The 25,793-nt window shown below is 37.8% G+C and overlaps 1 protein-coding gene across 2 annotated transcripts in view; it reads left to right on the top strand.

Moving 5' to 3' along the window:
- Positions 1–17,888, top strand: part of Plekhb2 (pleckstrin homology domain containing B2) — a 40,501-nt gene extending 22,613 nt beyond the window's left edge. Inside the window, exons 7-8 of one of the 2 annotated variants that reach the window (XM_076866051.2) lie at positions 12,959–13,067; positions 17,276–17,888. In XM_076866051.2, the coding sequence (XP_076722166.1) occupies positions 12,959–13,067; positions 17,276–17,412 (246 nt within the window). In that variant the 3' untranslated portion in view covers positions 17,413–17,888. The remainder of the gene's footprint in view (positions 1–12,958; positions 13,068–17,275) is intronic. The other variant, XM_076866052.2, reaches the window with a different exon arrangement.
- Positions 17,889–25,793: the final 7,905 nt, after the last annotated feature.

Genomic DNA, 25,793 nt, shown 5'->3' on the forward strand with positions numbered 1-25,793 from the left:
AGACAGGGTCTCACTGAGTTGCTTAGGGCCTTGCTAAATTGCTGAAGCTGGCTTTGAACTTGCAATCCTCCTGCCTTAGCCTCCAAAGCCACTGGGATTACAGGTATATACCTCTGCACCTGGCTTGGGTATATAATTTTTTGTTGTGTGAAATATGTCTGCTTTTATTCTTAAATTTTAAATTTTAAAATAATTATAGATTTACAAGAAATTGTAAAGATAGTATAGAGTATAGATTTACAAGAAATTGTAAAGATAGTATAGAGTCTTATCTAATTTTCAGCCATATTCTCTAGATGTTATGTGTTAAGTAAGATTGCACCAGGAATTTAAAATTTATGTCCAATCCTAAGTAATTTTTACCATATAAGTAGACTTTCATGTAACTGCCATCTCAATCAAGACATAAAATTCTTCAGAGTATACTCCTGTGGTGATACCCTTTATAGTCACACCCTCCCCCATTTCCTGATCTCTATCAATACTGGTTTATTTCCCTGTCTAGAATTTTATCATTTCAACAATGTCATATAAATGGAATCATACAGCATATAATCTTTTGAGTTTGAGTGATGTTAACCTATGGTGGGACATTTTGGTTGTTTGTAGTGTTTGACTTTTACCAGTAAAACTGCCCTGAACACTTATGAACAAGTTGCCATGCAAACAAAAGATTTTATTTCTCTGGGATAAATGCCTAAATGTACATTTTCTGGGTCATATGTATGACAAATGTATGTTTAGTTAGTTAAAAAAATTAAAAAATCCTAACAAACTTATTTCTAGTGACTGCCATTTTTACTTTCCTACCAGTAATATCTGAGTGATTCATTTTCTCTGATCCGTACCAGCAATTGAAAATGTCATTATTTTTATATTAGCTGTTCCTATGTGTGTAGTGATGTCTCATTGTGGTTTTAATTTGCATTTCTTTAGTTGCTAGTGATGTTTAATCTTTTCATTTACTTATTTGCATTCTGAGTATCCTCTTAAGTGGAATGTTTCTTCCTATCTTTTCTAGTTTTTCTAATGGTTTCATTATTTATTTATTTATTTTTTAGTTATAGGTGGACACAATATTTTATTTTTATGTCGTGCTGAGGATTGAACCTGGTGCCTCACGCATGTATGAACCCTTTGTTAGATATGTGGTCTATAGCTTATCTTTTTATCCTCTTACTGAGTAAGGCCTTTCACAGAGGTTAATTTTGATGCATTCCAGTTCATCAGTTTTTTTCTTTTCTGAGTCATCTTTTGTTGTCATGGCTAACACTTCATCTAGCCCAAGTTTCCCAAGATTCTCTTGTGTTATTCTCTATAAATTTTATATTCTTAGATTTTACACTTAAGCTTAAGCCTGTGATCCATTTTGTTTTTTATAATCTTTTTTTTTTTTTTTTGGTATTCTTTTATTAGAGCTTTGTAGTTACACATAGTAGTTGGGTTCATCCCAACAAACTTCTACATGCATGGAATTTAATTTCAGTTCCTGATCCCCTCCTTCTTCCCCTCATCCCCATTCTCTCCCATTCTCCTTCCTCTACTAGATTTCCTTTCGCTCATCTGTTTATTTTTGATTGGTTCTTTCTACCTATGCATAAAGGTGAAGTTCCCTGTGGGATATTTATATATGCACTTAACATGCATTTTTAAGAATTCATTTTGCATTGCCTTCCTTTACCCATCCCTACATTCTATTCTGCCTCTCAGTTTCCTTCTTCTGCATTACTGATCTTCCCTTTATCTTTATCTTATCCTCTCCTTCCCTCCCCCTTTTCTTTATTTTACTCTAGCTTCCACATATGAGAGAAAACATTTGACCTTTGAGTTTCTGAGTTTGGCTTATTTCATGATGTTCATTTCCATCCATTTACCAGCAAATGCTGTTATTTTCATTCTTTTCTATGGCTGAGTAGAACTCCTTTGTATGTATGTACCACAATTTCTTAATTCATTTATCTATTGACAGATACCTGGATTGATTCCATAATTTAACCATCGTGAATTGTGCTGCTATAAATATCAAGGTGGCTGTATCACTATAGTATGCCAATTTAAAATCTTTAGGGGGAACATACCAAGAAGTGGGATGGCTGGGTTATGTGGTGGTTCCATTCCTAGTTTTTTAAGGTATCTCCATACTGCTTTCCAGAGTGGTTGTACTCATCTGCAGTCCACCAACAATGTATAAGTATAACCTTTTTTGCCACAATCTTGCCAGTATTTGTTATTGTTCATATTCTTGATCATTGCCATTCTAACTCAAATGAGATGAAGTCTTAGCGTAGTTTTAATTTGCACTTCCCTGATTATTAGAGATATTGAACATTTTTTCATAGATTTATTGGCTGTGTGTGTTTCTTCTTTTGAAAAGTTTCTGTTTTAGTTCTTTTGCTCACTTATTGCTTAGTTTATTTGCTTTTGATGTTAAGTGTTTTGAGTTCTCTGTTCATTCTGGAGATTAATCCCCTATTGGAGGAGCTGCTGGCCAAGGTTTTCTCCCATTTGTAGGCTCTCTTGTCATATTTTTAATCCTTTCCTTTGCTATATAGAAGCTTTTCAGTTTGATGGGGTCCCACTTAGTGACTCTTGGTTTGGGGGTCTTGTTCTTTGGGGGTCTTTTAAGGAGATCAGTGCCAGCATCTATAGATGGAGTGTTAAGCCTATGTTTTCTCCTACTAATTGCAAAGTTTCTTGTCTAAGTCTTTAATCCATTTTTTTAAATTATTTTTTAGTTGTAGTTGGATACAATACCTTTACTTTATTTATTTATTTATATGTGGTGCTGAGGATCGAACCCAGGGCCTTGTACATGCTAGGCGAGTGCTGTATCGCTGAGCCATAACCCCAGCCCTGAGCCACAACCCCAGTCCATTTTTTTTAATATATATTTTTTTAGTTGTAGATGGGTAACTTTTATTTATTTATTTATTTTTATGTGGTTCTGAGGATCAAACCCAGAGCCTCACACTTGCTAGGCAAGCACTCTACCACTGAGCTACAACCCCAGTACTCTTTGATCCATTTTGATTTGAGTTTTGGGCAGGGTGTGAGATAGGGATCTAATTTAATTTTTCTACACATAGCTATTCAGTTTTCCCAGCACCATTTAAAAGGCTGTCTTTTCTCCAAAATATATTTTTGGCACTTCTGTCAAATATCAGATGGCTGTAGGTATGTGGATTTGTCTCTGTATCTTCTATTCTGTTCCATTGGTCTTTATGTCTATTTTGATGCCAATACTATGCTTTTTTTTAAAAAACTATACTCTGTAATTTAATTTCAGGCCAGGTATTGTGATACCTTCTGCTTTGTTTTTCTTGCTTGCTTAGTACTGCTTTACCTATTCTGGGTCTCTTTTTCTTTCTATTTTTTTTTAATATATATTTTTTAGTTGTAGTTGGACATAATACCTTTATTTTATTTATTTTTGTGTGGTGCTGAGGATTGAACTCAGGCCCTTGCACATGCTAGGTGAGTGCTCTACCACTAAGCCACCCAGCCCTGGGTCTCTTTTTCTTCTAAATGAACTTAAGAATTCTCTTTTCTAATTCCTTGAAGAATGTCATTGATATTTTGATGAGGGTTGCACTGAATAGTATATTGCTTTTGGTAGTATGGCCATTTTGACAATAGTAATTTTGCCTATCCAAGAACATGGGTTGTCATTTCATCTTCTAAGGTCATCTTCAATTTTTTTCTGCAGTGTTCTATAATTTTTCACTGTAAAGCTTGTTTGTCTCCTTGCTTAGATTAATTCCAAAAGTTTTTTTTTTTTTTCAAATAGGTTAATTCTGAATGGGATGGTTTTCCTAATTTCTTCCTCAGCTGAATTACTTTTGGAGTATAGGAAAGCTATTGATTTTTGCATGTTGATCTCATATCCTGCAACTTTGCTGAACTCATTTATAAGCCCTAGAAGTATTCTGGTGGAGTTTTTTGGGTCTTCTAGATATATAGGATTTTATTGTTGGCAAACAGAAATAATTTGATGACTTCTTTTCCTATTTGTATCTCTTTGATTTCCTTTTCTTGCCTGATCATTCTGGCTAATGTTTCATTGACTGTATTGAATAGGAGTGGTAAGAGTAGATAGTCTTATTCCTGATTTTAAAGGAAAAACCTTTAGTTTTTCATCATTTAGTATGATCTTGACTTTGGGTTTGTCAGAAATGGCCTTTAACATGTTGATGAAAGTTCCTTTGATTTCCTAGCTTTTCTAGTGTTTTTAACATGAGTGGGTACTGGACTTGGATAAAAGTCTTTTCTGAATCTATTGAGATGATAATGTGATTCTTGTCCTTAATTCTGTTTGAGTGGGGAATTACATTTATTGATTTGCATATGTTAAACCAACCTTGCATTCCTGGAATGAAATCCTTGAGATCATAATGTATTACCTTTTTTTTTTTTTAGATCTGTTTTTGATGTTTTGATAATGTTTTATTAAAGATTTTTGCATTGATGTTCATCGGGGATATTGGTCTATAGTTTTTTTTTTTTTTCCTTGATGTACTTTGTCTGGTTTTGGTACCATGATTATACCAGCTTCATATAAAGTATTTAGAGTGTTCCTTCCCTTTTAGTATTATGGAATAATTTGAAAAAGACTGGTGTTCTTCTGTAAAGTTCTGATAGAAATCAGTTATGAATCCATCTGATTCTAGGCTTTTCTTTTTTGGAAAGTTTTTAATTGCTGCTTCAATTTCATTTCTTGATATTGGTCTGTTAAGGTTTTCTCTGTCTTCCTGATTCAATTTGGGTAGGTCATATATGCCTAAAACTTTATTAGTGTCTTTCAGATTTTCTAGTTTATTGGAGTATGAATTTTCAAAGTAGGTTCTGATGATCCTCTGTATTTCAAAAGGGTCTGTGGTAATAGCTCCTTTTTCATCTTGTTGATTTGGGTTTTCTTTCTTTTGGTTAGTTCAGCTAAGGGTTTGTCAATCTTATTTATCTTTCTAAATAATCAACTCTTTGTTGCATTGATCCTGTGTATTGTTTTCTTATTCTCAATTTCATTGATTTTGGCTCTGATCCTAATTTTCTGTTTTCTACTGGTTTGGGGGTTAGTTTGTTCTTTTTCTAAGGCCTTTAGGTGAAGCATATTTATTTGGAATATCTCTAATTTTTTAATGTAGGCACTCAAGGCTATTAATTTTCCTCTTAGCACTGCTTTCATACTGTCCCAGAGGTTTTGATTTGTTGTATCTGTGTTCTTCATTTCTAGGAATTTCTTTTTCTACTCTCATTGCTTCCTTGATCCTCTCTTCATTTAAGAGAGTATTGTTCAACTTCCATGTGTTTATGTGGTTTTTATTATTTTTCATGCTATTGATTTCTAGTTTCTTTTCATTGTAGTCTATTAGGATACATTGGACTATATTGATTTTTTTTTTTTTTTTTGTCTTTGTTAAGATTTTCTTGGTGGCCTAGAATATAATTTATTTGGAAAAAGTTCCATGCACTGCCAAGAAGAAGATAAAATTCAGCTGTTTGGGGATGGAATATTCTGTAGATGTCCATTAGGTCCATTTGATTTCTGGTGTTGTTTAGGTTGGAGATATCTTTATTGATTTTATGTTTTGATGACATGTCTATTGTTGATAAAAGTGTGTTCAAATCACCCAGTAGTATTGTGTTGGGGTCTATCTGGTATTTATAATCATGGAGTATTTTTTTTTTTTAATGTAATGAGATACATTGACATCTGGGGCATAGATGTTTACTATCATATCTTCTTGTTGGATTGTTCCCTTTCCTGGGACATAGTGGCCTTATTTGTCTCTTCTGATTAATTTTTGCTTGAAGTCTGTTTTGTTATTGTCAGATATGAGAATAGCTACTCCTGCTTTTTTTGTGTGTGGGGGTCCATATACTTTGATATTTTCTTCCATCCTTTTTATTTTTTATTTTGAGACTGTGTCTTCCTTAGGGCCTGGCTGAGTTGCTGAGGTTGGTCTCAAACTTCTGATCCTCTTACTTAAGCCTCCCCAGTTGCTATGATTATAGATGTGTGCCACCATGCCCAGCTCTGTGCATGTCTTTGCTGATGAGTCTCTTGTAACAGCATATAGTTTGATTTTGTTTTTTGGTCTATTCTGCTAATCTGTGTCTTTTAAGTGGGGAGTTAAGACCATTCACGTCCGTTTCTAGTATGGATATATTTCGTGGTTTTCTGCCATTTTGGTTTTTTTTCCTTCTTTTTTTTTTTTTTCTTTTGCTATATTTTATCCTGTCTTGATTCTCATTTAATGGATCATTCTTCTGTTGAAATTCTTCTGTTTGTGAGCTTTGGGAATAGTTTTTCATTCCTCTGTGTACAGTTCATCTTCAAGTATTAGTTGTAGTGCTGTCTTTGTGCTCATGAATTCTTTTGGTTTATTCTTGTCATGGAAAGTTTTTATTTTCCCCTCACATTTGAAACTGAGTTTTGCTAGGTATAATAACCTTGGCTGGCTGTTGTTTTCTTTTAGGCCCTCCTTGATTTTAGGGTCTGAGCCAAGAAATCAGAAGTGAGCCTTACTGGTTTGCCTCTAAATGTGACTTAATTGTTTCTCACTTGCATCTCACTTGCATATCAATTGAGATGGATTCCTCTACACCCCCCCCTTTGTGCATAATTATTTATGTGTTCTGGAACTTCTCTCTTTTTTTTTTTGATATGAGTAGGGGGTAGGACCTAGGATTCCTTATTGGGTCCTTCTTGTTGGGTTGGGACTTTTGTCTCTTAAGTTAATTTTTTTTTAAGGTGTTTATCTTTCTGGGTTCTCAATTCTGTTCCCTTGAAGTACGTGTTTATATTCCTCTGATACTATACAGTTCTAATTATTGTAACTACATACAGTAATGAGTCTTGATATTGAGTGGACTGACCATCCCCCTTTGTTCTTCTCCTGAATTCATTTTAGCTATTCTTGTTCCATTACCTTTCCATATAAAGTAGAATCAGTTTATGTCTATTATAAAATCTTGCAAGGTTTATTGACAAAAGTGCTTTAAATATGCATATCACGTTTGTGTAGAGAGAAAATAACATCTTTGCTGTGTTGAGTCTCCCCATCCATGAACATAGACTGTCTCTCTATTTAGATCCTCTGATTTTTTTTCACCAGCACTTGTAGTTTTCAGTATATCAATCTTGTTTCCTTAGATTTATAATATTTCTTCTTTTTTGATGGTCATATATGTTTTTGTATTTTTTAGTTTTCCCATGTTTATTGCTAGTATATAGAATACAGGGAACTAGGGAATTGTTTTTGTATGTTGATATTATAGCATGTAAGCTTACTAAACACATGACATAAGTTCATATAGATTCCTTGGGATTATACTTCATAGACAATGATGTCATCTGCAGATAAGGAGAGTTTTATGTATTGTCTTCTACTCTGTATGCCTTCTATTTCCTTCCTTGCCTTACTGCCTTTTCTAGAATTTCCAAAATGATGTTGAATAATAGTAGTGAGACAGGACATAGTGCCTTATTCCTGTTTTTTGGGGGAAAGGTTTAATTTTAAATATGCACTCATTTAGTATCAGTTTTAATTTAGTAATTATTATTGTATTTAGTAAGTATTTAATTCAATTTTAAGTTTGCCTTCATAACTATTTAATATATTTTTGTATTTAATATATTCATTTAGTATTTAATATATTCATTCAGTATGATGTTACCTGGAGAGTTTTTGTGGTTTCATTTCTTTTTTTTTTTTTAATTTTTTAGGAGGAACTAGGGAATTGAACCTAGGGGCATTCTGACTCTGATCTATATCCCCAACCTTTTTTTTTTTTTTTTTGGTGGGGCTGGGGATTGAACTCCAGGGTTCTGTGAATGCGAGACAACATTCTACCAACTGAGCTATATGCCCAGCCCTATCCCCAACTCTTTTTTTTTTTTTTTTTAACAATATCTTTATTTTTTTGTAGTCCTGAGGATTGAACCCAGTGCCTCACACATGAGAGACAGACACTCTACCACTGAGCTACAACCCCAGCTTTCCCCAACCCTTTCTTTTTTTTTTTTTTTAATATTTATTTTTTAGTTCTAGGTGGACACAATATCTTTATTTTGTTTTTATGTGGTGCTGAGAATCGAACCCAGTGCCTCATGCATGCTAGGCAAGCGTGCTACTACTTGAGCCACATTCCCAGCACTCCCCAACCCTTTCTAATAAACTAAAATAAATTATTTTGAGACAGAATTTCACTAAGTACTATAGACTGGCCTTGAGCTTGTGATTCTTCTGCTTCAGCCTCCTGAATAACTGGGATTACAGAAGTGTGCATCTGTGCCCAGCTGTACATGTATCAGAGTTGAGGAATTTTACTCTTTTATAGTATTCTGAGAGGTTTTATCATGAATAGGCGTTAGATGATGTTAAACACTTTCCCACATCAATTGATATGATATTCTTTTAGCCTACTCATTTGATGGATTACATTTATTTTCAAATACTAAACCAGCTTTGATTTTCTAGAATACATCCTAGTAGGTCATAGTGTTTATTTATTTTACTTGCTTATATGTGGTGCTGAGACTCAAACCCAGTGCTTCACACATGCTAGGCAAGTGCTCTACCACTGAGCCACAACCCCAGCCTTGCTAATGTTTTTTTTTTTTTTGAGTATTGTTGTATCTGCATTAATGATGGATATTGATATATACTTTTTGTTTTACTTTATCTTATTTGAATAATATTGGCATTTAAAAAAATATTTTTTTTTTATTTTTTAGGGTAGTTGGACACAATGCCTTTATTTTATTTACTTTTTTTTTTTTAATGTGGTTCTGAGGATCGAATCCAGGGCCTCGCTCATGCAAGGTGAACACTCTACCGAGCTACAACCCCAGCCCATGGATAATATTGGCTTTAATAGAACAAATCATAAAGAGGTCCCTGTCCTTCTATTTTCTGAAGAAATTGTGTAGAATTGGTTTTGAATTTGTGAAACTATTTGGATCTGGAGATTTTGGGGAGAAATTTTAAGTTACAGATTTGGTTTTATTAATGGTTATAGGACTAGTCAAATTCTTTGTTTCGTACAGATTAGGTTGTGATTAGGTTGTAGTAGTTTGTACGTTTTGAGGAATTGGTCATTTTAATACAAGTTGTATAATGTGTGTTGAGGTCTTCGTAGTATTTTCTTACCCTTGTGATGTCCACGGGGTCTATAGTGACATATTTTTAATTTAATTCACTTGCGGACTTTTTCTTTTCTTTTTCTTTCTTTCTTTCCTTCTTTTTTGTGCTATTGGGGTATGGAACTCCAGGCCTTGTGCATGTTAGGCAGGTGTTCTACCACTGAACCATAACCCCAGCTCTGTTTCATTCACTCCTGATACTAGTTATTTATGTTTTCCTCCTTGATAGTTGCTTAGAGGTTTATCAGTTTTACTAATCTCTTCAAGAGTTAACTTTTTTTTTTTAATTCACTTTTCTGTTCCTCAGTTTTATTGATTCTGCTCTTTTGTTTCCTTCCTTTTGTCTTTTCTCTGGCATCATCTTTAGTTTTCAACAGTTTGACTTTGGGGCTGGGGTTGTAGCTTAGTGATAGAGTAATTACTTACCTCACATGTGGAAGGCACTGGGTTTGATCCTCAGTACCACATAAACCCAGCTTGTTCATCTTCTTGAATGCAAAGGTTGATTCTTTGGGCTAAATCTGGGAAATCTGAAGCTATTACTCCTTGAATATTTTTTCAGCCCTATCCTTTCTCTTCCTCTTTTGGGATGCTGATGACACGAATGATAGACCCGATGATAAATCACACGTGTTTTGGAGACTCTGTTTATTATTAGTTTTTAACTTCAATCTATTTTTTTCTCTCTGTGTTCTAATTGGGTAATGTCAATTCTTTGGGTTCATGTTTACTGATTGCTTTCTCCATTCTGTTATTGAGCCCATTCGTTGAATTAGTTATATTTGCTTATGATATTTTTTAGTTCTACTTTTCCATGTATATATATGAATATACTACAGTGAATCTCATCATTCGTGTACATAAATAAGAAATTAATTTTAAAAAATAACTTTGGATAAATGGCCGAAAGACCAGTATAGTAGAGGGAAAGGAGCAGAGGGTGGAAGGAGGCAGGGGAAGGAGAGGTATTGGGGACTAAATTCGAACAAGATATATTCCATGCTTTTATAATTATGTCAAAATGAATTCTACTATTATGTGTAATTAAAAAGAACCAATAAAAATAAATTTTTTAGTTCTAAAATTTTCATTTGGTTAATTTTTTATATTTTTATATATATAATTTTGAACACATCCTTATATATCCCTTATTGATTTTCTGATTTGTGGGAGAGTTTCTATTTTTTTTAATTATTTCAAGTGTGTTCATAATTGCCCATTGAAATATCTTTATGGTTGCTGTTCTAAATCCTTTCCAGCCTAGCCTACTCAAGTCCTTTATTTCATTTCCCAACACCACATACAAAGAAAAAGTGCTTTTGAGATAATGCTAACTTTTTTTTTTTCCCTCCACTGCTCAAGATTGAACCTAGGGCCTCTTGCATGCCAGGCTACCACTAAGCTACACTCCAGTCCTAATTCAGATGTCTTTTGTCATCTTGGTGTTGGCATCTTTTGTGGCCTTTTCTCATTCTTTTTTTTTTTATAATTTTTTTATTTTTTAGTCATACATGACAGCAGAATGTATTTTGACATATAATACATACATGGAATGTACATACATCAATCATCATGTCTATTCTATTCTGCTGCCCTTCTTATCCCCCTACTCCTCCCTCTTTTCTCATTCTTGAGATCTTGATGAACCTTGGTATGAACGAGTGGTTTTCTTTTCTTTTTTAAGTACTGAAGATTTAACCCAGGGACGCTTTATCACTGAGCCACATCCCTAGCCTTTTTTCTTTTAAGACAGGTTCTCACTAAGTTGCTTAGGGCCTCACTAAATTGCTGAGGCTGGTATTGAACTTGCAATCCTCCTGCCTCAGCCTCCCTAGCTGCTGGGGTTACAGGTATGCACCACCACACCTGGCAAACAAGTGCTTTTTTATAACACCTGTACATTTTAAGTATTGTAAGACCCTGAATCCTATTTAAATCTTGTGTTTTTGTGATCTTCCTGTCATGTGGGGTGAAGTCCAGGCTGTCTACTAGCTCTCAGTTGATACCTAGGGTACTGGGATTTGTGTCAATGCAGGAGAATTAGAGTTTGGTGTCCTCTCTGAGCACCTTGTCTGGGAAGGAGATGGGCTCCCTCACTGCTGCATAGCCTCTGCTGATGCCATAATTACCACTGGATTGAGTTCTCTTCCCACTAGGACCAGGCTGACCTCATCTGAGTAGGACAGGAAGGTTTGCCTTGTTTGTAAGGGGAGGGGTAGGAGTTCTGGTTTCCTATTTGGTGTTCACTGACACGGTGGGAATGTCTTATCATCTGGTAGGGATAAAATGTCCAGCTCCCCGCTCTACCTTCTCTGTTAGTACTCCAAGGGCTCAGGGAGTGCTTTTACAACCTGTCAAGTATGGGGGTTTAGAGTTTCTACACTTGACCTTTGCTAGTGGGAATAGGGTTGGGGTTTTAGATTTTTCTGTGGCGTTTGCTTAGAATAGAGAAGCAATCATTTAAAACATGTTCTCTCTTGCTAGGTTGCCTCTTTCCTTCTTAGGTTCTTTGGGAGAGAGAGCAGGGTTTTATTCAGGCCTTTTTTGTCTGGGTTTATTGACATTTCCAGGTTGCTGGCTACTCTATTATCCAGATAGGATGTCTGAGGCAAGAAGGAAACCCAGGGGTCTTGCCTCATATCCTCCTTTAGATCCTGAGGGTCCTAGCCAGTCTGCCCTTCTTTCCATCATTCAGAGTCTACTTGCATATAATGTGCAGGGATTTTAAATGTACTTAGCAGGAGGAATGGACCAGGAACATCTTCCTCTAGAAGTGGAAGTTCTTTCTCCTGCCTTTGTAAGATAACAGATTTAGATCTATACACAGCTTTTTCTCCCTTGTATCAGAGCACTGGTCACATTGGACAGTAATTGTCTGTAAACTTGTCAGCTTGCCTCTCACCTGTGAGCTCATAAGGAAGGCTGGCCTTTGTATTTCTTGGCACATTCACTGTTCATTGGCTCAGTCATCAGAAATGGGTCCCAGTGCTTGTTTCTTCTGGTAGTGCCCTTTCATAGGTATGTCTGGAAAACCACAGTCACTTGTTCTGGTTCCAGGCTTCAGTCTTCTCTATCCTCCAAACTGGAAGGAATTGATGGAATTGGGCTGGGAAAGGTTCTGCATCTAGATTGGCCTCACCTGAGGAATACAGGGTTTTTTTTTTTTTTGGTACTGGGTATTGAACTCAGGAGCACTTGGTCCCTGAGCCACATCCCTAGCCCTGTTTTAAACTTTATTTAGAGGCAGGGTTTCACTGAGTTGCTTAGCACCTCACTTTTGCTGAGGCTGGCTTTGAACTCTCGATCAGGGTTTCACTGAGTTGCTTAGCACCTCACTTTTGCTGAGGCTGGCTTTGAACTCTCGATCCTCTTGTCTCGGCCTCCTCCTGAGCCGCTGGGATTACAGGCATGTGCTACTGCACCTGGCGGAATATAGATTTTTAAGTAAATCTCACTGCTTGGTCCAACCTGGTCATTTTACAGATGAACAAAAAACAAGGTTCGGAGAGATTAGGTGACTTACTAAAGATCAAGTTAATGGTACAGCTGAATTAAAATCAAAATCGCTTGCAAGTGCAGTTCTCTTTTTTGTTGTATTTTTTTTCTACCATTTTCATTTATATCCTGAAAATATTTTTTTAATTTTTATTTTTTAGTGTTCTTAAGCAAAAACAAGGTATAACAATACTATCACATGTTTTCTTTCTTTTTTAACACTGACTTAAATTTTATTGAGTATAGCCTGGAGACTCAATTTTAATACATTACCAAGGGTTTCAAGAGTGTATTTTTAATAGCTCTATTTCTTTTTAGCAGGTATATGGCTATGGTCCGTACGGTGGTGCATACCCAGCAGGAACTCAGGTTGTCTATGCTGCCAATGGCCAGGCGTATGCTGTGCCCTACCAGTACCCATATGCAGGTAACTCTCATCAGTCTCCTATGCCTTCTTACTTTCATTTAGTGGGTATATGCATAAGAATTTTTATTTCCCAGTTTAAGGTTAAGTGAACTACATTTTCTGCTGGAGACCACAAATCACTCTGTTACTTACTTTGTGTGTGTGTTTGTTTTAATTTTTTTCTTATAGTTTTTGATGGACCTTTATATTATTCATTTATATATATATATGCTGTGCTGAGAACTGAACCCGGTGCCTCACATGTGCAAGTAAATGCTTGACCACTGAGCCAGAACCCCAGCCCTTTTTGTGTGTTTTTAAAATAAGCCTTTTGTATTTTTGCACTGCTTTACAAAGCTAGAGAAGTCTTGATTTGTAGAACTATAATATTGTATACAAACTAATTCTCAAGAATAGAATTTGTACTTATTGGGATTCACTGTATCAAGAAGCAATCAAGGGCTGGATTTGTAGCTCAGTGATAGATCACTTGCCTGGCAAGTGTGAGGCACTGGATTCAATTCTCAGCACTGCATATAAATAAATAAAATAAAGGTCCATTGGCAACTAAAAAAAGAATAAGTACCAAAGAAGCCCATTTTAAAAGATGGAAGGTGACCTGTGACCTGTGACCTATTTTTTTTTTTTTTTCCCCTGCTGATAACATCCTTGGACATTTGACACTATTGAAGTAATGTTAGATTTCACAGTGAAGTGGAGGCCTGGAAGGGACTTCTGCTTACTCTGCTTTGAATATACTTCTTTCTATTCTTTGTTTTACACGAAACAAATTGCAAATATTAAATAATGAGCCTTTGCTGGTATCATCAAATTCTGGGTCTCCCTGGCAGGGGAATCTGTAGAGTTGGAAGTATGAGGGGATGCTGGGCACTTTGTGAGGCTGCATGGGGCTACCTTGAGAGATTGGAGGGCAAAGCCCTCAACCAAGGGATAAATGAGCAAGGCCATCATGAGGTTAATCTGGATAGTTTGTAGTGTGCAAATCACATTGATACACAGGAGCACACAGTGATTGGTAGATGAATCAGCCTAGAGTTCCAGAGAGATGGGGATAGTGAGGGTCTATAGAAGAGGAGCTGACCATAAGCCATGAGCAAAACTAGTACATCATCTTAACACAGAAGCAGTGGAAGGGGAGCTGCCACCAGAAAGCTGTGAACATTTGATTCTGTTGTCCAGGGAAGCCAAGTAGGCCAGGCCACTCTTAGATGTGTGTCCTTGACTTCTGACCTATTTAGTTTATAATAATAATTATTGTACTAGGGATTAAACCTGGGGCACTTTATCACTGAGCCACATCCTTTTTAAAAATGTTTTATTTAGAGACAGGGTCTTGCTGAATTGCTTAGGTCCTTGCTAAGTTGCTGAGGCTTTGAACTCATGATCCTCCTGCCTCAGCCTCCCAAGCCACTGGGGTTACAGGCGTGTGCAGCTGTGCCCAGCAGAGAAAGGGTTTTTAAAGTAGAAATACAGAAAGCTCATTTGACTCCTCTTTGCTTGAAAACTGATGCAGATTCACCCAACAAGTGTGGACTTTGGAAGATTTGCCTTGATTGACTTTTTTTTTTAATGTCAAAAACTAGTAAAATAGTAATTATGACATTAAATGTCCATCATCTTGTGATCCTAGCACACTTATTTTTATTTGAATTACTTTCCCCATATAAATATGTCATCCTTGTGATTATACATTGCCTTTTGTATTTCTGTCTGAATTTTAAATTTTATATATTGCCCAGAGTGCTGGATAATACTCTTATATATTTCTAGTGCTTGTATGACATACTTGGTAATGGATTATTACTTAAACCTTAAAAAAAAGTTTTGACTTTTTCTTTTCCTTTTTAAATTTTGCTGTGGAAACAATGCTTTGAATGTCTTTGAACATTTCTATTTTTATTCCAGTAAGTCTTAATATACATTTCTGTATATTAAATTAATATGTCAAGGGGCATAGACTTTTGTTTCTTTCATTTGCATTAAAAAACATGAGCTGGGTGTGGTAGGAGTTGCCTGTAATCCCAGAGACTTGGGATGCTGAGGTGAGAGGATGACAAGTTAGAGGCCAGCCTCAGCAATTTAGCAAGACCCTTGATAACTTAGTGAGACCCTTTCTCAAAATAAAAAGGTCTAGGGATCTAACTCATGTATAAAGCACCCCTGGGTTCAACCTTCAGTTCCCCTTCCCCAAGAACTTGGATTATTTTGAGGGAAATTTCAGGCATGTTACTGTAGTCCTATAAAGACTGACTATTGTTATCTCTAAAATTTTGAAATAATATCTGCCCCTTCTCCATTGGCATTTTGGCCATTTAATAAATACTTATTTATATTAGGTAATTACAAATAAGTACCATTTGTAACTTTCCAACAGCTGACTTTGGTAAGGCTGTGGCTTACTGTAGGAGCAGAGATAGGCAGGAGGTATGAGAATGGCCTCCTGTTCCTGCAGTGAGGGGAACTGTCAGTGTGACTCATGGGGGGAACATAGTTCAGATTTTCAATGGGATCTTTTTGTAAGATCAGCTTACATACAGAACTTGTGTATTACATTCTGCTAGCTGGAATTGTGTAACCGTTTTAAAATTTATTAACCAGTTTTGAAATTTAAATTTTGCATTAAAAAATCACTTTTTTTGTTTTTGTTTTGTTTGTTTGTTTGTAGTGCTAGAGATTTAACCCAGGACCTCACACTTTGCTAGGCAAGTGCTTTTCCATTGAGCTACATCCCAGCTCCCCTTCCCAATTATTTGAATTTTATTTTGAGTCTAAGATGCCCAGACTGACCCTCAACTTGGTGATCCTCCTGCCTCCGCCTCCCAAATAGGAATTACAGTAGTGTGCCTCATGCCTGGCAAGATCATTCTCTTATAATGTTGTTACTTGTGCTTGATCAGTCCTTAGATTTAAGATGGTCTCATTCTCTGTGGCTTTGATTTCTCTCTCGACCATCCTCAAGCATGTTTTTTAGGCTTTAGTGGTTATGGGTGTGTTCTGTGGTCAGATTGCCTGGGTTCACATGCCCTTACTGCCCTTAACCTCTGTGTACCTCAGTTTGCCCATGTGTAAACTGGGGATGAAAGTGTACTGACAGGATCACTGTGAGGACTAAGGGTGTCGGTGCTTGTAATGCTGTAAATGTTTAAGCTGGTCAGAGCTTGGAAATAGCAACCTTTGTTTGGTTTTTCTTCTGTTCTTCATCTACATGTTGATATTACTAATGTATTGGTTTCTAGATCTTCTGGGTTGAACTGTTAAAGGAGGAGAGGATTAGGGAGTAAAGTTAACCCTATTAATATGTAAGCAAGCCGGACATGGTGGCACACACTGTAATCTTAGCGGCTCAGGAGGCTGAGACAGGAGGATCGTGAGTTCAAAGCTAGCCTCAGCAACAGTGAGGCACTAAAGAAACTCAGAAAGACTCTATCTCTTAGTAAGATTCAAAATAGGACTGGGGATGTGGTTCAGTGGTTGAGAGCCTCCAAATTCAATCCCTGGCACCCCCCTGCCACTCAAAAATATGTGAGCAATATGAAAGCAAATTAGTTACGAGGCAATGATACAGCTGTGAAGCATAGAGGGTTGCACTTGTAAATTTTACTCATACAAATTAAATAGTAAATTTGTTAAAGGTTTGCTTTTTTTAGAAAATTTTACCTTTAATATTTAATTTTTCTCTTATAATTTAATCACATACAGATATGATTAAAAATGAAGAGCAAGTTATATTAGCAGATTTAAGGTTTAATTAAAATCTGTTTTCATGAATACTAAGACGCTTCACTGTTAAAAGGGCTTTTTCCCTTTGGGCCCTTCACAGGAGTTCTTGGCTCTCCCATTGTCTGCAGGGTATGTATTTCCATACCTGCTCCATTTATCTTTCATCCTAATAACATGGAAATTTGAAGCAGGAATCTGCAGCTTTATTACAGCTCTGCTCTTTGCAGGATTAGAACTTTGGCCCTGGTTGACTTTTCTCTCAGTGGTATCTGAAGGGTGGAGGTGTCCTCCTTGGCAGGCCATGTGCTGGGCCTGAGATAAAGGAAGGCTGGGGTGAACTGTACTCATCTGCCCCCACCTCTCCAGAGGAAGGTGGGAAGCCAGCTGACAGGGAAATCAGCTGATCGATTGGAGAGGGGAGAGTGCTCACATTCAAGTAAGCCATCTCAAGCCACTCCTCAAAGATCTGTTTTTTCCTTCTCTTTTAGGACTTTATGGACAACAGCCTGCCAACCAAGTCATCATTCGTGAACGGTATCATGACAATGACAGTGACCTGGCACTAGGCATGTTGGCTGGAGCGGCCACAGGCATGGCCTTAGGGTCTCTGTTTTGGGTTTTCTAGAATCTTCAAGATCTTAATGTGCATAGCTGCTGATAATCCTGTGTGCAATAATATGATTTGCAGGGCATTTCTGTTTGTGACAAATATTTTTAATAATAGTTTTAATAGTTCTTTTGGAAGTAGTGACCTAATAATTGTAACTAATCTGCATAAGAACCACAGAGAAAGGTTTGAACTGTGTTGGTTAAACACACTGGGGGCTCTGGCTCATACTTGGACTTTCCTTATGGAACTCTTGGAATAATTATACCTGTCTTGAAAGGCATTTTCTTTACACAGGTGTAGTGCTGAAGGGAGAATTTATTTTCATGTTGTACAATAATATAGTGATGAATGAGTGAGTGGTTGTAGCAAGGAAAACTGCAGCTTATTTTGGTTTAACCTCAAACTTTGAAACCTCAGACCAGACTGGCTGCATGTTACCTTAGGAGTTGTGGACTGGTAAGCTGCCAGGTGGCTTCCAAAGGCAGTGGTGTGAGAGCCCCACAAGCTGCACTCTGGGCTGTGGGCCCCCAGCAAGACTGACTGCTCAGGATGATAGGGACACTGTCCCTTTAAAAATGATGCTTCAGAAATCTGCCTAATGCTAGAGCTGCTTATTCTCCTGTTATTCCTGTGTGTTTTTCATTGTAATACTTTGAAAACATCCTACATTATAAATTAATTTGAGCCTAAGTATTTTAAGGCTTTATCTTTAAAACTTGAAGAAGGCAGAACAGTAACAAATGTATGGAGCTAAATTATTCAGAAATACATTTTAAGTGTCTGCTTTAGGCATATTTATTGCCCACTAAGCCAACTTACAACCTATTTTTCTATTTGTTGAGAAAATAATATTAAAAGAATGATAAGGAAAATGGAAGGAGAGCCATAGTTAAGAGTTCTTGCTTCAGGCCTTCTAGGATCACATGCTCTGAAGGCCTGTCCTTTGGAGGAGTAGGGTTCCATGGCTGTTCACCTAGTGCTGAGATGGACTGTGGCTGGGGGAAACTTGAGTTGTAGAGAAATGGGGCCTAGGGACCAAGGGACCTGCTCAAGATAGCAGTCACCCTGGCCAGGACCTTAACCTTGATTTTGTTCCTGATCTACTCATGGTACAGAAGCTTAAAACATTTAATTTTGAGCCCCCAAATATATGAAACTCCAGAAAATCCAGACCTCTCTTTTTGTCTAATGCTTATATTTTCCACATTATGAAATATGTATTTAAAATATTTATATTTCTGTTACTTCATGTCTTAAACACTGCTAATTATTCCAATTTTCTGTCCTGCATGCTTTAAGTATATTTTCATTAAGGTGGGTCAGCACAGTGAAGTCCCTGCTCCACACTTCGTATGGTCCTGTTTTTTCAAAATACACTCCAGGAAGCACGAATTCTGTTGTGATTGTGCTGGTTACATCCATGGGTATCTTGTTTCACTAATCAGCTGGTTTCAACTCTTGATCTATACAGATCTTTGAATAGATCTCCATGTAAAACCAGATGCCAAGTGGACTTAGTAGTGCCAACAGTCTGTTTTTCTACCTATTCCTAGAGGAATTGTTGACATGGGAGTGTCTGTTTTAAGTTAAATGGAAGTGTACTTGTCTCTATGTGTAGATGTGATGTATGACAACATGGTATTAATGGCTTAAAGTGTTGTTCTAACATGGAATGTTGACTTTATATCCTGTGTCATAAGAATGGCTTCTGTTTGGATTGTAATCATTATTAAAGCTGTATGCTATTCTTATACAATATTAAAATGAGTTTTTAATATTGCATTAGGGTGTTAATTTTGAACTTGGAGTAATTGGATAACAGGAATTTCTGAGACTATAGAATTTCTGTCACTGAAATGCTCTTGAAGCAAAACATGTTGTGTGATCCTTGGTTGCCTTGGCTAAAGAGGGTTAGGTGTGGACCAAAGTTTGGCATGTGACTCTCCTCCCCAATCCCTGCCTCCAGGGAGGCCAGTTTCCTTAGTCAGCCATAATTGAACCTAGTAATTCCCTGTCACTAGTGACTTGATTCTGATACGAAATGCGTACTGGGTATAAAGGTGGGTTCAGATCTTTTATTTTCTTGGCCCCAGCTCCTGTAGATGCCAGGAGAGCTTAGAGAGTTTCAGTTTCCCAACCATATCCTTTATGTATACAGCATATGTATAGTGCTAACACTAAGAAATGGATGAGTACTTTTATTTGTTTATGTTTGATTTTTTTTTTAGAGGGGTGTCACTGTGTTGCCCAGACTGACCTTGAACTTATAATTCTTCTGCCTTAGCCTCTCTTGCTTCATGTGTACTTTTAAATAATGATCCATACTTGGAAGAAGTTGGCTGTTGATATTGTACATTGCTGATCTGATTGTTCAGTTAGTTGTGGTCTTTTAATTCCTTGAGTTAACTTTGGGCCTTGGATAGGAAAGAGAAAGGAACACCTGTGGTTAGTGTCTCAGGTCATCATTCATAAAAAAGGCCAGACTTTGTCTATGTAGGCTGTTAATGACCCAGGGTAGCCATCTGGACTTTAAGAAGAACCTGCAGTTGAAACAAAATGATCCAAATTTATTTTCTGCATTGGTTTTTGATCGTATATAATGTAATCTTTCTTTTCCTTTCCTTTGTATGTAACCAGAAGGCACAGAATGCACTTTCATTTTTCTCCCTGATTTAATCTTTTTTGTGATTGCTTCCATGTCTCTAGTGTTCTGTTTTGTCTATAGAGCCTATTTTCCCCTATATATGCAAATTGTATGTTTATAAGTGAAAGTGTTAAAATATTAAATGATCATTAACATTAAAGCATGTTTCGTTGTGATTTCTTTTGTAGAGACACACCATCAGCTTTTTCTGCTGTCGTGGACAATAGGAATCACATTTACAGGATCTACTAATTACTAGGGAATATTCTGTCACATCAGAAAAAAATAACTCATTGAGTTCTTAGAATAACTCATAAGGGAATTAGTGATATTATAACTCCAAGTTACTCAGTGAGACTGAGGCTCAGAAGTTAAATAATTTACCTAGGAACACACAAGTAGTAAGTGCAGCTTATATTTATATTTGATGTTAAAATGTCCTTTTTCTCTGTGCTGTGCGTGTATGAGAATATGATTTGCACAAGAACATATGGGTGACTTGTATGATTACAGTTTTAGTAGAGCTATTGGAAAACTGTTTTCTTTAATTAATTCAACCTTGGCAATATGTTCTCAATAACTTCTCCAGTGTTATGGGGTACATCATGGCTTTTGTTTTTCCTGTTTTTAAAAATTATTTTAAATTTCCTTTACTTCCCGATTTACCTCCATTTCCTCTGAGTAGCTTTTTTGCTTGTCTCACTTGTTGTGTTCTGTGATTTGGTGGTGATTTCCATGCCAGAACCTCTCGTTCTCTTAATTTTTGTTTTGGAGAAGAATCCTCTTATAATTTGCCTGGAAACCATTATTTCTGGGTGTGGGGCAGAGGAGGTAGTCCATACACAAGCTTCCCAGCCTGACTTTGCCCATCTTTTGTTGAGCTGACCCTCCTGCTGCCTCTGGCTCTTAGGGTTGGTTGACAGATTTTAAAATTTTAATGTATTATATTGAATAAGTTTTATAAAACTCAAAAATATTTTTTAGAAAAGATGCATTTTTGGTATAAGGTCTTCCATCTGCCCAGTTACACTAATAACCGGTCTCTTTTATTCTTTACAAGTTTCTTTATGTGTATACAAACTAGTGCAAAGATAGATCTTTATTTCTCTTCTTTTTCCATACAGAGGTCATATGCTGTGAACACCAAATCATACACAAACCTTGGTCTCAGGACCCTTTACACCTGAGAACCCCAAAGAGGATTTTTTTTTTTTTTTTTTTTTTTTTGGGTGGGGAGAGGGCTGAGTACCAGGAATTAAACCCAGGGGGACGTAACCATGGAGCCACATCCTTAGCTCTTAGCCCATTCTATTTTTTTGTTTGTTTATTTTGAGACAGGGTCATATTAAGTTGCTTTGGAACTCATTAAGTTGCTGAGGCTGGCCTGAAATTTACGATCCTCCTGCCTTAGCCTCTCAAGTCACTGGGATTACACGCATGTGTTACCACACCCGGATAGCTTTTTAAATGTGATTTATACCTGTTTTGCTAATCAACTCCTATGATCACATCTGAAACTTTTGAAAGGCATTACAGCTTTGGCAGCCGTCTTTCTGCTGGTGCAGATTTATAGACTTACATTATTTTAGTGATTAAACAAACAGGCTCTTACAAGCCAGGATTATAGTTCACCAAACTATCATAAAGACTTCAACTCCAGGGGCTGGGGCTGGGGTTGTAGCTCAGAGGTAGAGTGCTCGCCTAGCATGTGCGAGGCCCTGGGTTCAATCCTTAGCACCACATAAAATTAAATAAATAAAGGTATTGTGTCCAACTGCAACTAAAAAAATATTAAAAAAAAGTAAAGACTGCAACTTCGTTTTTGATGTTAACTGCTTTCAAGCTTGACCATTTCCCTTTCCCCTGTGCTCTACATCTGGGCAAGCCCATGGCAGCCTGGGGGGCCTCCTCCTCTGAGCCCAGTGGAAAGTTCAAATCACCCAAACCCTAGCCTGCTTGCAGGAACCTTCACCCCAGCCTCAGACCCCAAGAACAATAAAAGCCAAGCCAGTTCAATCATTTCTAGATCCACTTGTGAGCCTATTCTGTCTCCCTGCAAAGTCTCTGTATATGAGTAATAAACCTTTCAATACCCTTAAAAGAATGTAAGTTATACCTAACAATATTTTTCATATTAGAAAATAAAATTGAGAAATTTTAAAACTTAATTGTCTAGTGACATTTTGTTGTGGGGCAGGTCACTCAGAAAACACACCAAGTCTCAGTTTTGTCCAAATTGAAGAGCCTTTATTTAGCCAGACAGCTGGCGACTGCCTCCCCATGGGACCTATAACTTCACTGCAAGGAACAGCCCAAGCCTGAGCATTTTAGGATATTTAAAGGTAACAAACCATATCTGGGTTGACTTAGCTGCAAGCAAGCAGGTGCAGAAGCTGAAATGGGCAGTCAGCGAGACAATGCAATGGGTACATTGGTATTTCCCGCGGGTCTTTCCAGGTTGGCATAGCAGCAAGCAAGCAGAAGGGAAGTGGACCAAATGACCCTAGATCAGTACAAGTTAGAGAATGGTTACTAATGTCTATACAATCAATCTCTGACAAAGTATACTGCCCAAGAAAAATGGAAACCAAAGGGAACAATTTTACATTGTATAAGAATTGCTATTTTGTGTTGCCAAGTATGTTATGCTAAGGTAACTATTAATGGGTACAGAGGCAGGGCTTTCCCATGGGAGAAGCATTTCTTCCATGATATGGAGTCTGGGTAAATGGAGTCTGTTTGGTCATTGCCCATATAGCCTCGCCCATAACAATTTAAAAATATAATTTATACAAAGATACTTTTCAAAACAAGTGAGACGTGGCTTTGTTTAAAATTTTTTTTTTCTTTAGTGTTTAGCTTAATAGAAGGTAGCTAGGAGATTCTCATCTATAGTCTATCCATTGCAATTTGTCTTTTTTGGTTGGAGTTATTGAAGAAAATATGGACTTACACAGTGTGTAATTTGCAAGGGTGGGCCTAGCAGACCATCTTAAAGGGAGAAATTTTAAAACTTAATTGTCTAGTGACACTTGGTCACCCTTGAGGTTCTGAGATCATACCCTGGAAACTTCTGATGTATGCTGTCTTAAAACTGACTGTTACACTTAATACATTGAGAATTTCCTTGTCAGTATATAAAAAACTTTTTGGGGGGATGGGAGATCACTTAGAGATTGAGCCCAGAAGCACTTTACCACTGAGTTACATCCCCAGTCTTTATTTTGAGAAACTGGCTAAGTTGCTGAGCGTGTCTCTCAAGTTGCTAAGACTGGTCTTGAACTTGGCGATCCTCTTGCCTGTCTTCCAAGTAGCTGGGATTACAGGTGTCTGCCACTGTGCCAGTCTCTAGTTACCTTTTGACTTTGGCTTTTTTTTTTTTTTAACAATGTTTGTATGTGGTGCTGAGGATCGAACCCGGGCCGCACGCATGCCAGGCGAGCGCGCTACCGCTTGAACCACATCCCCAGCCCTTTTAACAATGTTCAAACAAAATATTTTGTATAAAAAACAGGTCTCACAGCTTGGGGGCTTTTAAATGTAGTGTGGAACTAGTGGATGACCAAAGTTTCATCTGTCCGCAACTCAGATCACACCAAGACCCAAAGTGGGAGTCACATCTCCCTGTATGCACAAGGGTAACTGCTTTAACAAGCTACTCCAACTCTCAGGAGCTGAACACCAAAAAGCTCTATTTCTTGACCAAGTTACAGTCAATTATGGATTTACTAGGGAGAGAAGACTCCTGCTCTAGATCACTGATGCTTCTTCCGTTAGTCATTTAGGCGTCTTCTATGTGGACCTCTGTATGCTGCTGGAAGGAGATGAAGACATACTATCCTCAGTTTGAAAGTGGCACTCACCTTCCAGTGGAGAGAACCAGTGGCCTTGATTCAGAGCATAGGCCCTGGGGGTGTAGTCTAAGCCCACTGATGAAGTAGCCCTGGCTTCAACTGCTGATACAACAGACCACCCTAAATGGTGGACCATGATCATCAACTGTTCTCAACTCTCAATGGAAATTGTGATTACACTAATCTTCATGTTTACAGTATGTATTAGTTAACAAAGTGGGTGCAAATTACATGTGGATTGCTGGTTCTCATGACACAGATGTCAGTGGTCACATATTTTGTTAAATTATTCCTTTCCCTACTTACCAATTGGTTTGGACTTAAAAGAATTCATCCTTTTAATTCATTTGTTCTTTAATACATTAACTTAATCAACAGTTTACTGAACATTATCACATTATTGAGTCTGATTATTCCCACTCCTCCCCCGTGAGAGGGTTACGAATTCTCAACTGTTCCTGAGTGACTGTTGCCTCATCTACAATGGGAACAGATGTCTCTGCCCCCACTGATGGTACCTTTCTTTGGCCTGTGGCACATGGGGGTCAGTGTGCTATGTGTGAACAGTTACTTAGAAACTGTAGGAACCTCTTGTGATAGCTGCCCTCTTGGGCCAGCAGTGGACTCAGATGACCCCATGGACCCTCAGGGCTCTGTGCCACAGGAACCAGAAAGGAGTATCTGTCGTTGTACATACAGCAAAGCCGACCAGGAGGAGCTGCTTCTAGGCTCTCAGGCCGTGTGCCAGGCCATGGGGCACAGCAGTGAGTGAGACTACTTGGAGGAAGCTTCGTGCAGGTGCTTGACCCAGGTCTTGGCCAAAATAACAGGGTCCAGATCTCACTGCCACTTACAGGGCGCTTGGAGTGGGTACTTACCCTCTGAACCCTTCTCCATAAGTGACTGAGGTTGATGCCAACACCACAAGGCTGATTAAATGACATCAGGCCAACCACAATGCCTGGCTTGCTGTGGGTGCTCAGCAGACCTTAAGCCTTCCTTGTTTTGATTTCCTAAATTTCTCTTCCATTATTTATAAAACCCGGTGAAAGTTGGGGTCACTCTACAGCCCTCAGATGAGACTGCTTCCTTTTTCTCACAGCTGTGGAAAGCCTCTCCTGAGATGTGGAGATACACCATGGCGAGGCCTTTGCTGCAACCCCTCTACAGGGAGATGTAGAAATTGAATATCAAGATTGCTGTATTACCAGGACCCCTTTCTGGTCTTCATATAAGCCCCCATTTTTGCTCCTCACTTAGAATTTCTCCCTTTAATCATTACCTCTAAATTTGTAGATGTGGGAATAGCGAGGCCCTGGGGCAGAGAGGTCTGCCTGAGACCCTGCAGAGTCAATCCTGGGGCCTGGCTTCAGTCACCTCACCACTGGATGCTTACCAGTTGTATGGCTTTAAGAATGGTGTGACTTCTCTGCTTTCCCGTCTCTTTGCAACAGTTATGATAAGAGCACCTTGAAGGATTGGGATGGTGATTAACTGAGTTAGTACTGATGCGATACACATAGAAAGTGCCCAGTATCTGTAAATTCTGAGAATAACAAATGAGGAGGTGAGGCCTCAGACACAGGGAAAGACCTGAACCCATATCTGTCTTGGTTGCTTGGGCTGGGACAGAGATTACCTTGCTACCTTGCTCGCTCTCATGTTCTTGGTGCTTTGAGGTCATGATTTGACCACTTTGCCAACGGCATGGGGAACATTGAGGTTTAAACTGTAATCCTTAGTAGCTGGTCAGAAATACATGTTCCTGATATTTAAGACCAGAAAGTCCTAAGGGAGTCTGGGCTGGAGTGTGTGGGGCCACCAGCGTCCAGGTAGTTCTATGTATCCCAGACTCCCCAAGTTCCCCACCACCCCTGACCTGTCATACCCCAAGCTCT

The sequence above is a fragment of the Callospermophilus lateralis genome, chromosome 9 (assembly GCF_048772815.1).
Source record: "Callospermophilus lateralis isolate mCalLat2 chromosome 9, mCalLat2.hap1, whole genome shotgun sequence".
Taxonomy (NCBI): Eukaryota; Metazoa; Chordata; class Mammalia; order Rodentia; family Sciuridae; genus Callospermophilus; species Callospermophilus lateralis.